This window comes from Bidens hawaiensis, unplaced genomic scaffold (genome assembly GCF_021521415.1).
Source record: "Bidens hawaiensis isolate Kalapana, Puna unplaced genomic scaffold, B.hawaiensis_p1.1 tig00004101_1, whole genome shotgun sequence".
Taxonomy (NCBI): Eukaryota; Viridiplantae; Streptophyta; class Magnoliopsida; order Asterales; family Asteraceae; genus Bidens; species Bidens hawaiensis.
In genome coordinates, this window is record NW_027491241.1 from 1,450,577 (window position 1) to 1,463,788 (window position 13,212).

A 13,212-nucleotide genomic window follows, 5' to 3' on the forward strand; every position below is an offset into this window, starting at 1 on the left:
ATCAAACTAGCAAGACTAGGAATTAAAACAAGCATTCAACCATCAAACTCTATTCAAGAACATGTCATAAACTTGAAGAACACCAACTTGTCAAAATCAGGCATAGATAAATATCACATAAGCGAAAGCTTCAACATAATCTAAGTAACAAGAGTATTTAGCCCATAAGGCTTGATACAACAAACAAAATCAAAGTAGTCTTACAAAGCATTGTTAAGAACAAGAAATTTGTAAACTAAGATGAACGATGATTGCTACTTGCAAGGATGATCACACAAGATGGAAGCCTTGAATTCTCTCTAGCAAACACACAATAATTTTTCTAGCAAGTTTAGAGAATTCCCCTAAGGCTCCACACTTGAAATGAGGACAATGGAAGTGTATTTATACATTCTGGACGTCTGGCACGGGCACGCACGGCCGTGCACTATTGTGGAAAGTCAACCCATTGCTTTAGTCTGACTAAAAAGTCAGATTTCTTTATTCGGGCACGGGCTGGTTATTTTGAACTTTCTCAGCTGTAGAACATGCACTGGCTTGCACTGGCACATTTCTAGGTTGGCACGGGCCCATGCACGGGCTGGCATGGGCGTGAAGGTCTGGCAGATTGTTTGTTTTTGTCCCCGAAACGCCATCTTTTCATGTTTTCTTTGTCGGGCGGGCGCCCAGACCTGCAAATTCATAAATAACTCAAATAAGTACCTAAAACAATGAATTTGCGTGGAGTTCAGGATAAACATGATGGTAATTTGATGCAATAAGATGTACACTTTGTGTTACATCAAACATCCCCACACTTGAACTTTGCTTGTCCTCAAGCAATTGAAACAAATTCCACAATAACAATAAAAACCCGCAAGCAATAATCATTCAAATCTTTAATAGATCTAACAAGCATTGTATATATGTCTAAACAAGCCTAATAAGATTGATACATAATCTAGAGAACATTACAAATTGTCATCACATTCCCACCTTGCAATCCTCACAATGTTCACTCATACACTCGGCTATATTTAGTGATCATGCGTGTAATAGTGCATGTTGAGAACACTCGATGCCAAGACGATGACTAAGCAAGGCATAGGCTTGTTTAAGGGTCAAATCAACCTGACACATACATGGCATAAAACACGAGTACTTGATGGTTGTAACTTGGCTTAGGGTTAGGGTGAGGAATTTTTGGGAAAAGTGGCTAAACGGCTAGAAAATCCGGAACTAAGTTAGCTACAAAACGAAATCTAACTAACCAAACCAAATGGTTTAAACGGGCCGAGAGCTAACGAACCAAAAATTGCTCTTTGAAATCAAGTTTCACCTAATATATGATAAACTAACTTCATAACTTCTCTTCTTTTCTTACAAAGAATTTTTTTTTTTTTTGCCATAAGTAATGAATATTTACATACAAACTTTTCACTTTGGGAGAAAGCATTGTGCTTCTAAAGTTCCTAAGTGAATAAAATACAACAAAAATGAAATATAAAAAATAACTAACTTAGCCGAACCGGATTTCTAACCAAAAATAGGTGAAAATATAAAAGGCTATATGGCTAAGTGGCGATAAAAATAGGGCGAAATAATAAAAACACGGGAAAAGGCCAAACATGGGCTTCTAAGCGGATAATGTGTGAAGGAAAATATAAGTAGAAAAATGGCTAGACAAAGGGTTTATCCTAAATTCCTCAATGGTTTATGCCATGTATATGCATATGGTTTTAAAATGCAATCCCAAAAACAAGTTCTACCTTACAATAATCACCCGGCTCACTCAATTGCCCGCAAAAACATGAGAAGAAATAATGATGAGGCCAACTCATGAACGGCCGTGAGTTGGTCTCATCATTTTGGTTTGGAATTGAGTGGAATGCTGCCAAATTGGCAAAATGAGAATAGGTTCGTTTTTGCCTACCAATTCTCATTCTGCCAATTTGGCAGAATTCCACTCAATTCCAAACCAAAATGGTTCCCGACTCTGACCATTATGAGCCCTAACCCGTAATATTTCGCTCAAGAACGAAACCGGAAAGAAACAAAGATAGCTTAACTCTTCGAAAACAAACAAGAATTAAACAAACACGCAAAATCTACAAACTCCTAAACATGCTAAATTTTGACGGATTCGATAGCTAGACTCACACTCCCTACACTTAAGTCATGGGGTGGAGGTAAACAACCTCCGAAACTATCTCGACCGGCTCACCCAAATAGTGTTTCAAACGGTGACCGTTCACCTTGAAGATGCGTCCATCCTCATGGCCAATCTCAACGGTACCGTAGTCAAACACCTGTCTCACACTAAAGGGGCTGGACCATCGGGATTTCAACTTCCCATGGAATAAACGAAGGCGAGAATTATAAAGCAAAACACGATCGCCCGCTTGGAATTGTTTGTGGTCCTTCAATCGGGCGTCATGAAGCTTTTTGATCTTCTCCTTGTAAATCCGTGAATTCTCATAAGCTTGGCCTCTCAATTCCTCAAGCTCATGCTACTGACCCATCCTGTTTTTACCTGCGCATGCAAGATCGAGATTCACACTTTTCAATGTCCAATATGCCTTATGCTCGAGTTCAACAGGGAGATGACACGCTTTCCCGTACACCAATTTAAAAGGTGTCGTACCAATCGGTGTCTTGTAGGCTGTACGGAACGCTCACAGTGCGTCATCTAATTTCTTGGCCCAATCCTTACGGTTCTGACTAACCGTTTTCTGCAAGATCCTCTTGATGCCCTGATTCGTGACCTCGACCTGCCCACTCGTCTGCGGGTGATATGGTGTAGAGAAGCGATGATGGACACCATACCGGGACAATGCCTTCTCCAACTGGGCATTACAGAAATGTGTCCCTCGGTCACTAATCAGTGCTTTGGGGGCCCCAAAGCGGGAGAAAAACTTCTTCAAGAATTTCACCACCGACCTAGCATCATTTGTGGGCAAGGCTTGTGCCTCGGCCCATTTTGAAACATAATCAACGGCCACTAGGATGTAACGGTAGCTGAAATAAGTCGGGAAAGGTCCCATGAAGTCGATGCCCCACACATCGAAAAACCTCGCAGACCTAAATCGGTCGCTGGGGCATCTTGTCTCGTGATGAGATGTTGCTCGCCCTCTGGCAAGCATCACAAGACTATACCATATCATGAGCATCACTGAAGATGGTTGGCCAGAAGAAACCGGCATTAAAGACCTTCTTCCCCGTGGATGTGGCTCCATGGTGTCCTCCGGTCAGGCCCTCGTGGCAGTGTCTCAAGATCTTTCGAGCCTTTTCACCATACACACACCTACGCACGAGATGATCGGCACCAACATGAAACAAGTAAGGATCCTCCCAAAAGTAGTGCTTAACATCATAAATGAATTTTTCTTTTTCTGGTGAGTCAGACCCTTAAGTACGAACCCACTAGCAAGAAAATTCGCAATGTCAGCGAACCTAGGATGATCCTCATCCCGTGTCTCGATATGCATGAGTAACGTGGGGGAAATTGTCATTTATGTGGACCCCCACTTGTTCCGATGAAGCTGAGCACTCAAGACGGGAGAGATGGTCGGCCGCGACATTCTCGGCACCCTTTTTGTCACGGATCTCAATGTCAAACTCCTGCAGCAATAAAATCCATCGAATAAGTCTTGGCTCCGCATGTTGTTTGCTGAATAGATAGCGAAGGGCTGCATGATCCGTGAATACAATGGTCTTAGAAAGGACAAGATAAGACCGAAATTTATCGAATGCGAAGACAACAGCAAGGAGCTCCTTTTCAGTGGTCGTTTAGTGCTTCTGCGCATCATTCAGTGTCCTACTCGCCTAATAAATCGGGTGAAGTGCTTATCCCGCCTTTGACCTAAAACCGCCCCGACTGCAAAGTCACTCGCATCGCACATCAACTCGAAAGGCAAGGACCAGTCGGGGGTAACCATGATAGGGGCATTCACCAATTTATCCTTCAACAACTTGAACACCGAAAGGCATTCGGAGGAGAAAACAAACGGGGCATCTTTCTCAAGGAGTTTCATCATCGGGCGGGCGATTTTGTAAAAGTCCTTTATGAATCGCCGATAAAATTCCGCATGACCGAGAAAACTCCTAATAGACTTCACCGAATTGGGTGGCGGAAGCTTCGAAATGGTATCAATTTTGGCTCGATCAACCTCAAGCCCCGGCTGTGAAAGCTTATGCCCTAACACAATGCCTTGCTTCACCATGAAGTGGCATTTCTCCCAGTTAAGAACAAGGTTGGCCTCCTCACATCGGGCCAACATTCTCTCAAAATTTCTCAAACAATGATCAAAGGAACTCCTGAAAACAGAGAAATCATCCATGAAAACCTCCATGGAGTCCTCGATCATATCATGAAAAATCGCCACCATACATCTTTGAAACGTGGCTAGGGAATTACACAGTCCAAAGGGCATCCGCCGGTAGGCGAATGTGCAATAGGGACATGTGAATGTCGTCTTCTCCTGATCCTCAGGAGAGATGGGGATCTGAAAGTATCCCAATAAACCGTCAAGAAAGCAAAAGTACATCTTTCCCGACAGTCGCTCCAACATCTGGTCAATGAAGGGGAGTTGAAAATGGTCTTTCCTCGTGGCATCGTTGAGTTTACGGTAGTCAATGCAAACTCTCCATCCCGTGACGGTACGCGTAGGAATCAACTCGTTCTTCTCATTCACAACAACGGTCATACCGCCCATTTTCGGGACGACCTGCACCGGGCTCACCCATGGGGAATCAGAGATCGGATAAATCAATCCAGCATCGAGAAGCTTGATGACCTCTTTCTTCACAACGACTTGTACTCCTCCTCCATCAAGATCTTATGGGTACAAAAGGATGGACTGATCCCTTTTATATCCATGATCTTCCAGGCGATCGCGTGCTTATGCCTCTTCAGAAACGCGAGCAACTTCACCTTCTCGTCTCTCGACAAACTAGCAGAAATGATAACACGAAGGCGGGACACATCCTCTAATAAGGCATACTCCAAATGGGACGGGAGCTCCTTAAGCTCAACAAATGGTAGGTCCACAATAAAAGGTTTTGCCTTAGGCTCGGCAACGCAATCAACATCCTCAATCCTCTCTAAACACTCAGGAGACTCGTGGTCCACACCATAGACCAACTCCTCAAATAGAGGTACACTGACCAAGTCAGAAATCCCTCCAACACACAACTGAGTATCCAGAGAGTACTCCTCACACGTGTCCTGTATGTGCTCACAAACGCAAGAATCGACAGTATCAATGTATAGCACGTCATCATGATCATGTGGGTGGCGCATGGATCTCCCAATATCAAAGGTCACATCCTCGTCTCCAACTCTAAGAGTGAGTCTGTCGGTGCAGACATCAATGAGAGCTCTAGTAGTGGCTAGGAAAGGTTGACCTAGGATGAGTGGTACATTTTTATCTTCATCCATGTACAAGATCACAAAGTCAACGGGAAACACAAATTTGTCGATTTTCACAAGCATATTCTCAACTATACCCCTCGGGTATTTCACCGAGCGGTTGGCAAGCTGAATGCTCATGCGAATAGGCTTAGGCTCACCTAGGTCTAGCTTTGCAAAAACAGAATAAGGCATCAACTTTATGCTAGCACCTAGATCGGCTAAAGCGTTACTAACCGACAAACTACCGATCAAACATGGAATGGTAAAACTGCCAGGATCGGTCATTTTTTTGGGCAGTTTATTGTGAAGAACCGCTGAACACTGCTCATTCAAAGTCACACAAGAAAGTGTGACATTCGTCAATTTTACGATTCGTATTTGTATTTGTAAACCCGACCCGATGGGTCGTTTCGATGTATTATTGATCATTTAATAGAAGTGTTCCCGACATGTATGTTAAAACATTCGTTCATTTATTTCTACGTTCCATTATTCGAGACCTATCGATAAACCGCTTAAACACGTAAATAATCCAAAACCGAAACTATATATATTAAATATAAAGTTTACGGTTAAAAACGTAAACTTTAAATAATTTTTATAACTTAAAAGATATTAAGCCTCATTTATAATGCTTAGGAAACTTGAAGGACCCAAAGTGTAAATATTAAATAAATTATATTATTTTTAAAAATCAAACCCAACCCACCCCGTCCCTTTCCCCCTGTTTTTCCGGTCACCGGAAAACGGTTCCGGCGGCTCCCAAACACCCCTTAAACGCTTTTTTAACTCGAATTTGTTTATATAAAAATGATTCTCCTTCAATATTAATCAGTAACCAACTAATTAATTGAGATTCCTTGCCGTAAAACACCCCGTAATCGACGCCGGATTTCACGGGATTCACCATTAATGCGATAACCGTGTACACGCTCCTCCTACTAGTATAAATAGGATCCTTACACTCGACACAACTCGCTCACACTTCTCAATCCCCCTCTAATACACCGATTTGTCTGTAATTGGGAGTTCTATTTCTGTTTTTCCGGCAACTGGGTTTCGGTCAAAACAAAACCTTATAAGGTAATTAATATATGCTTATTAATGCCGTTACACCAATAAACAAAACCCCTAATCCAATTATAACGAACATAGAACAAAAACCCCAATTGATAAATTAGGGTTTATGTTCTTGAAGATGAAGAAGATGAAGTTGAACATCTGTTTAAAGTAAACTGTTTCCATAACTTCATTGAATTGCTTCCTAGTCCAACCGGTTAAATCGTTAACATCGTAAACATGAGACCCGGGTTTGAAACCCGGGTCAAGCGCTTATTTTCTTTTTTTGTGTTGGGCCCTGTATTGTTATTATTATTATTATTAAAATCCATTTCAAAGCTAATAGTATATTTAAGTATTAAAAACCATACCATAAACGAATATTGTCATCAGAGCAGTTGGATAATACCCAGAACTTATACCACCAAGACCCGGGTTCGAAACCCGGGTCAATCCCATATTTGTTTTAAACATTTTTCCAGTTTATTAATAATAAATAAATCATTTTAATCAATTAAAAATCAAAATAAATTTATGTAAACCTTTTAAAATTAAATAAAAATTATGTAAATTAAATATAAATTATAACTCACCATTTCACACTTAAAACCAAGTTTCTTGTTTTCGTAAACCGTAACCAAAAATCACGTAATAATCGTAACGTAAACTTTACTTTTCTTAAAAATCGTTTCGTCAAAACAATAAATATATTTGCGACTTATAAACAATAACTCAAGCATTTCGAATGTTTAAACTTCATTTCCTTACCGATAAAAACTTATCTCATATTAATAATCGAAGTGCCGTTAAAATATAATTAATAATATAATAATCTAAGAGCTATGGAATTAGTAATAAATTATAATAAAATAAAAACTAACTTCTAAATTCATTCATACAAATAATCAACCATAAAATCCCGTTAGAGTAGTCGTTAAATGTCGTGTTTATTCTTATTTATAGTTTGTACGGGTTGACCGCTTCGGTTTCCTTTGACGCCTTCGAGTTACTCTTATTTCCTTTTACTTCAATTACTAAGGTGAGTTTCTCACACCCCCTTTTTAATGCTTTTACTTCTGGGGGTAACACATATATCCTATTAAACACAAATCGATTTTTATACTCAGCTATTAAACTGCAATTCATATCGTGGACTTGTGTGTTATATGTGCTTACTTGATTATGTGCTCAGCAAGTGGTTGCCTCAATAAGTATGATCATACGCCCCCCTTTGCACTCAGGACCATTTTGTTATGAGTGGAAAAGGGACCCCCGATCCAAGTACGTTGGCTGTTGTCAACTGAAAAGGACATTGCATGCGAAGTAGTTTAATTATCACAAGTTTCATGGAATTGCAAGGTTTTTATGTATTTATTCACACTTGTGGGAAACTCACCAACTATTAAGTTAGTTGACCGTATTTTATATATATGTTACAGGTACTATTGTTAGAGGCTGAAGACGAGAAGATACTTAGAATATTTAGGTTATTTAATAAACAAAATTATCGTATTTGATTGTATTTGTATTGTTAGCTTCAAACAATGTGTTATTTGACGCTTAAATGAATTAATGTTATTATTGCCACCCAATAATGTCACGTGTGTTTGAACAATCTGTACGTCACACTCGAGCGTTTCCGCTTTAAGCTGGGGTGTTATAGAAAGCTCCTCTAATTTCTTCTTATTCGAGAGGACCTCTTTAAGAAACTTAGCATACTTAGTGGAAGGAATACTACGAGGCAGATTATATGTAAAACTCTTCTTAGCAGCTCGCTCCAAGACATCCAACGCCTCATTGGGAGTACACCTACCGAAATCTCCTCCCGCAACCTAATCAACGGCCTGCTTCTGTGCTCCGGATAAAGCATCAAAGAACGTACGACACTGAAGACCGCGACTCAAACCGTGATGAGGGAATTTTCTCAACAAGCCTTTGAACCTCTCCCATGCAGCATGAAGTGACTCTTCATCATCAACACAAAAACTAGTGATTTTTGCCCGGTATCTTGCACTTTTATCGGGTGGGAAGTACTGAAGAAGAAACTGCTCAACCAATTGGTTCCAAGTGGTGATGGAACCGGAAGGGAGTGCCTCTAACCACTCCAAGGCAGCCCAGCGAAGTGAGAACGGAAAAAGTCGGAGTCTCACGACATCGTCCGTACACCCTTGAATTTTGAATGACGCACATAATCAAAGGAAATGCGCAACATGAGAATTAGGGTCCTCGTTCGAGAGGCCATGGAAAGAAACGGAATTTTCGACCAAATGAATAATACTCGACTTGATCTCGAAACTCACGGTAATCTCGGGCTCCGTGACACCGCTGCCAAAGCCATCGAGGGACGGCGTGGCAAAGTCATCCATGCGACCTTGATTGTTCGGATCCGCCATCTCTTCAACCCCGGGGTTCGCGTCGTCCTCCACAACTTCGTTTTCAATGACCTCGGCAATCTCGCGTGCTCTCCTCCTCAAACCTTCTCGAAGATGTCGCTCGGGTTCGGAAAGGGGGAAACAAGATCAGGACCGGGTGTGGTGGACATGCATCACCCGAAAGAAACGCGGAATGGAAATAAACAAGATACGGAAAACTACCTAAAAATATAACTAATAAAATAAAATAAAACAAGATGAATAAAAATGAAATAGACTAAAATAACACAGAGCAAAAATATCAACAAGGCAAATCAATTACTTGTATTGTTTTCAAAAGTAAAACACTGTGTCCCCGGAAACGGCGCCAAAAACTTGACGTGTGCGAATATATATATATATAAAAATTTAAATAAAAGTTTCACACAAATCGTGTTTTAAAAATGGTTTTCACCAACAACCAAACCACACACGAAAGGCAAGTGTACCTATCGTTTGTACCAAAGTATTGGTAAGAACCGAGTGTTAATCCATGGACACGGCTAACTTTTGATACTAAATCTTTGTAATTAATTTAACCAAACAAACAATCCAAGTAATTTTTCAAGTAACTAAACTAGCATTCAACAACAACAAAGCAAGTAAAATACAACTAACAATCAATCCAAACAAGGCTACTTAGACTATGCATCCACTCAAACTTAGTGACAAAATAGCAATGATAATGACAAACATCATGTATTAAGCACCAACATCAAATTCCAATCATGGCAACCTAATACTAGCAACAAAACAACATGATGGGTTTTCAACAAGTTAATAACCATAGATTAGTAAGTTTGTCAAAACTACCTAATCTCATAATCAAAGGAAAGCTAGAATGAAAACAACAAACTAACCACCTAAAATCATGTAAAATAGACAAGTCAAGAACACTAGTTAAACACATGAAACTTTTAATTAGCAAAATATAAACCAAGAATTATGGCCTTAATCCCTAGCAAACATTAACCAACTCAAAGAATCATGTTATCACCATACAATTTTCCAATATCAAGTGATAGGTTTCATGCTTGTTAAAATTCGTAACCAAGTTAATTTCCACTAGTTATTCCTAACTTAATGATATAAACAAAGTATGCAAACACAAACTAAGTTGACAAATGCTCAACACATAGTTTTCCAACATATTATGGTTAAACATCTATCAAACTAGCAAGACTAGGAATTAAAACAAGCATTCAACCATCAAACTCTATTCAAGAACATGTCATAAACTTGAAGAACACCAACTTGTCAAAATCATGCATAGATAAATATCACATAAGCGAAAGCCTCAACATAATCTAAGTAACAAGAGTATTTAGCCCATAAGGCTTGATACAACAAACAAAATCAAAGTAGTCTTACAAAGCATTGTTAAGAACAAGAAATTTGTAAACTAAGATGAACGATGATTGCTACTTGCAAGGATGATCACACAAGATGGAAGCCTTGAATTCTCTCTAGCAAACACACAATAATTTTCCAGCATGTTTAGAGAATTCCCCTAAGGCTCCACACTTGAAATGAGGACAATGGAAGTGTATTTATGCATTCTGGACGTCTGGCACGAGCAGGTGCACGGGCACGCACGGCCGTGCACTAATGGGGAAAGTCAACCTACTACTTTAGTCTGACCAAAAAGTCAGATTTCTCTGTTCGGGCACGGACTTGCAAGGGCTGGCACGGGAATGCACGGGCTGGTTATGTTGAACTTTCTCAGCTGTAGAACATGCACTGGCTTGCACAGGCATATTTCCAGGTTGGCACGGGCTCATGCACGGGCTGGCATGGGCGTGCAGGTCTGGCAGATTGTTTGTTTTTGTCCCAGAAACGCCATTTTTTCATGTTTTCTTTGTCGGGCGGGCGCCCGGACCTGAAAATTCACAAATAACTCAAATAAGTACCTAAAACAATGAATTTGCATGGAGTTCGAGATAAATATGAAGGTAATATGATGTAATAAGATGTACACTTTGTGTTACATCAATTCTAATACCCTCGTTTCCGCTCAGTTAGAAGCCTTGACCAGAAGATTTGACCAGATGCAATCCGATTTGGCTAAGTCTAGCTCTCGTTATGGGGTGTGTGACGGGAAACACAGGACCAGTCTGTGCCAGCATGCCATGGTGGTGGAGGATGTTGACTTTGTAGGTCGCCAAAACAATGCCTACAACAACTCTTATAACCTAGGATGGAGAAATCACCCCAATTTCAGTTGGAAAGAGGGTGGTGGTAGTCAAAATCAGAATCAAAAGCCACCGGGGTTTGACCGAAATCCAAATTACCAAAGTCAACCCCCGAACCAGTCTTACCAGCAAAAGCCTCAGTTTCAAGGTTCCAGCAGTGGTGGTATGTCTAGTGGGGGGTCTAGTGTTGAAAATCTTTTGACCCAGTTTTTAGCAAAGACCGAGACCTCAAACAAACTGGCTGAACAAAGGAACTTGAAGATTGACAAGACTCTCCAGAGACATGATCTCGATTTAAGGAATCAGAAAGCATCCATTCAAATCATCAAGTATCAGGTTGGACAGATTGCTCAGCTTCTCTCTGCGAGACCACAGGGTGGCCTTCCGAGTAACATTGAGATAAATCCGAAGGCCGAGGCGAAGGCGATTACCCTGAGGAGTGGTAGATCCACCATTCCTGTTGATGCATCGGTTTCCACACCAAAACCGATTGCCGATGAGATCGAGACTGAGACTCCTGGTGAGGTGCACCCGAGGGTAACCCCAGAAAGTACCGCACAAACCAGTGAGCCAATCAGGACTTATGTTCCTCCCATTCCATACCCAGGCCGTTTGAAGAAGCAGAAGATGGAAGAGCAGTACGGGAAATTCTTAGAGCTTTTTAAGCAACTTCATATCAATCTTCCGTTTCTCGATGCATTGAAAGAAATGCCTAAGTATGCTAAGTTTCTGAAGGAGGTTCTCTCGAACAAGAAGAAATTAGAAGAACTTTCTTGCGTGACTTTGAATGAGGAGTGTTCGGTGGTCCTTCAGAATAAATTGCCCAAAAAAATGACCTATCCGGGCAGTTTTACCATTCCATGTTTGATCGGTAGTTTGTCGGCTAGTAACGCTTTAGCTGACCTAGGTGCTAGCATAAACTTGATGACTTATTCTGTTTTTGCAAAGCTAGACCTGGGTGAGCCTAAGCCTACTCGCATGAGTATTCAACTTGCCGATCGCTCGGTGAAATACCCGAGGGGTATAGTTGAGAATATGCTTGTGAAAATCGACAAATTTGTGTTTCCTATTGACTTTGTGATCTTGGACATGGATGAGGATAAAAATGTACCACTCATCTTAGGTCGTCCTTTCCTAGCCACTGCTAGAGCTCTCATTGATGTCTGCACCGACGGACTCACTCTTAGTGTTGGAGACGAGGAGGTGACCTTTAATATTGGGAGATCCATGCGCCACCCACATGATCATGATGACGTGCTCTACATTGATACTATCGATTCTTGCGTTTGTGAGCAGATACAGGACACGTGTGAGGAGTACTCTTTGGATACTCAGTTGTGTGTTGGAGGGATTTCTGACTTGGTCAGTGGACCTCTATTTGAGGAGTTGGTCTATGGTGTGGACCACGAGCCTCCTGAGTGTTTAGAGAGGATTGAGGATGTTGATCGCGTTGCCGAGCCTAAGGCAAAACCTTCTGTTGTGGACCCACCATCCATCGAGCTTAAGGAGTTCTCGTCCCATTTGGAGTATGCCTTTTTGGAGGATGGGTCCCGCCTTTTTGTTATCATTTCTGCGAGTTTGTCGAGTGAGGAGAAGGTGAAGTTGCTTATGGTTCTGAAGAGGCATAAGCACGCGATCGCCTGGAAGATCATGGATATAAAAGGGATCAGTCCATCCTTTTGTTCCCATCAGATCTTGATGGAGGAGGAGTTTAAACCTGTGGTGCAGCACCAACGGCGTCTCAACCCTAACATGCAAGACGTTGTGAAGAAAGAGGTCATCTAGCTACTCGATGCTGGATTGATTTATCCGATCTCTGATTCCCCATGGGTGAGCCCGGTGCAGGTCGTCCCGAAAAATGGCGGTATGACGGTTGTTGTGAATGAGAAGAACGAGTTGATTCCTACGCGTACCGTCACGGAATGGAGAGTTTTCATTCACTACTGCAAGCTCAAAAATGCCACAAGGAAAGATCATTTTCCACTCCCCTATATCGACCAGATGTTGGAGCGACTGTCGGGAAAGATGTACTATTGCTTTCTTGACGGTTTCTAGGGATACTTTCAGATCCCCAACTCTCTCTCGGGATGCTTTCTTGACGACATTCACATGTCCCTATGGCACATTTTCCTACCGGCGGATGCCCTTTGGAATGTGC

At 41.3% G+C, this 13,212-nt stretch overlaps 1 protein-coding gene and 1 non-coding gene across 2 annotated transcripts; both read left to right on the forward strand.

Annotated features, from left to right (window-relative positions):
• Positions 1-8,353: 8,353 nt before the first annotated feature.
• Positions 8,354-8,458, forward strand: LOC143625340 (small nucleolar RNA R71). The gene has a single exon (XR_013152258.1). It is a non-coding gene; the product is annotated as a small nucleolar RNA R71 (small nucleolar RNA).
• Positions 8,459-10,832: 2,374 nt separating this feature from the next.
• Positions 10,833-12,839, forward strand: LOC143625310 (uncharacterized). Its single transcript, XM_077095679.1, has one exon. It carries the CDS (start codon positions 10,833-10,835, stop codon positions 12,837-12,839), a length of 2,007 nt encoding a protein of 668 aa, XP_076951794.1.
• Positions 12,840-13,212: the final 373 nt, after the last annotated feature.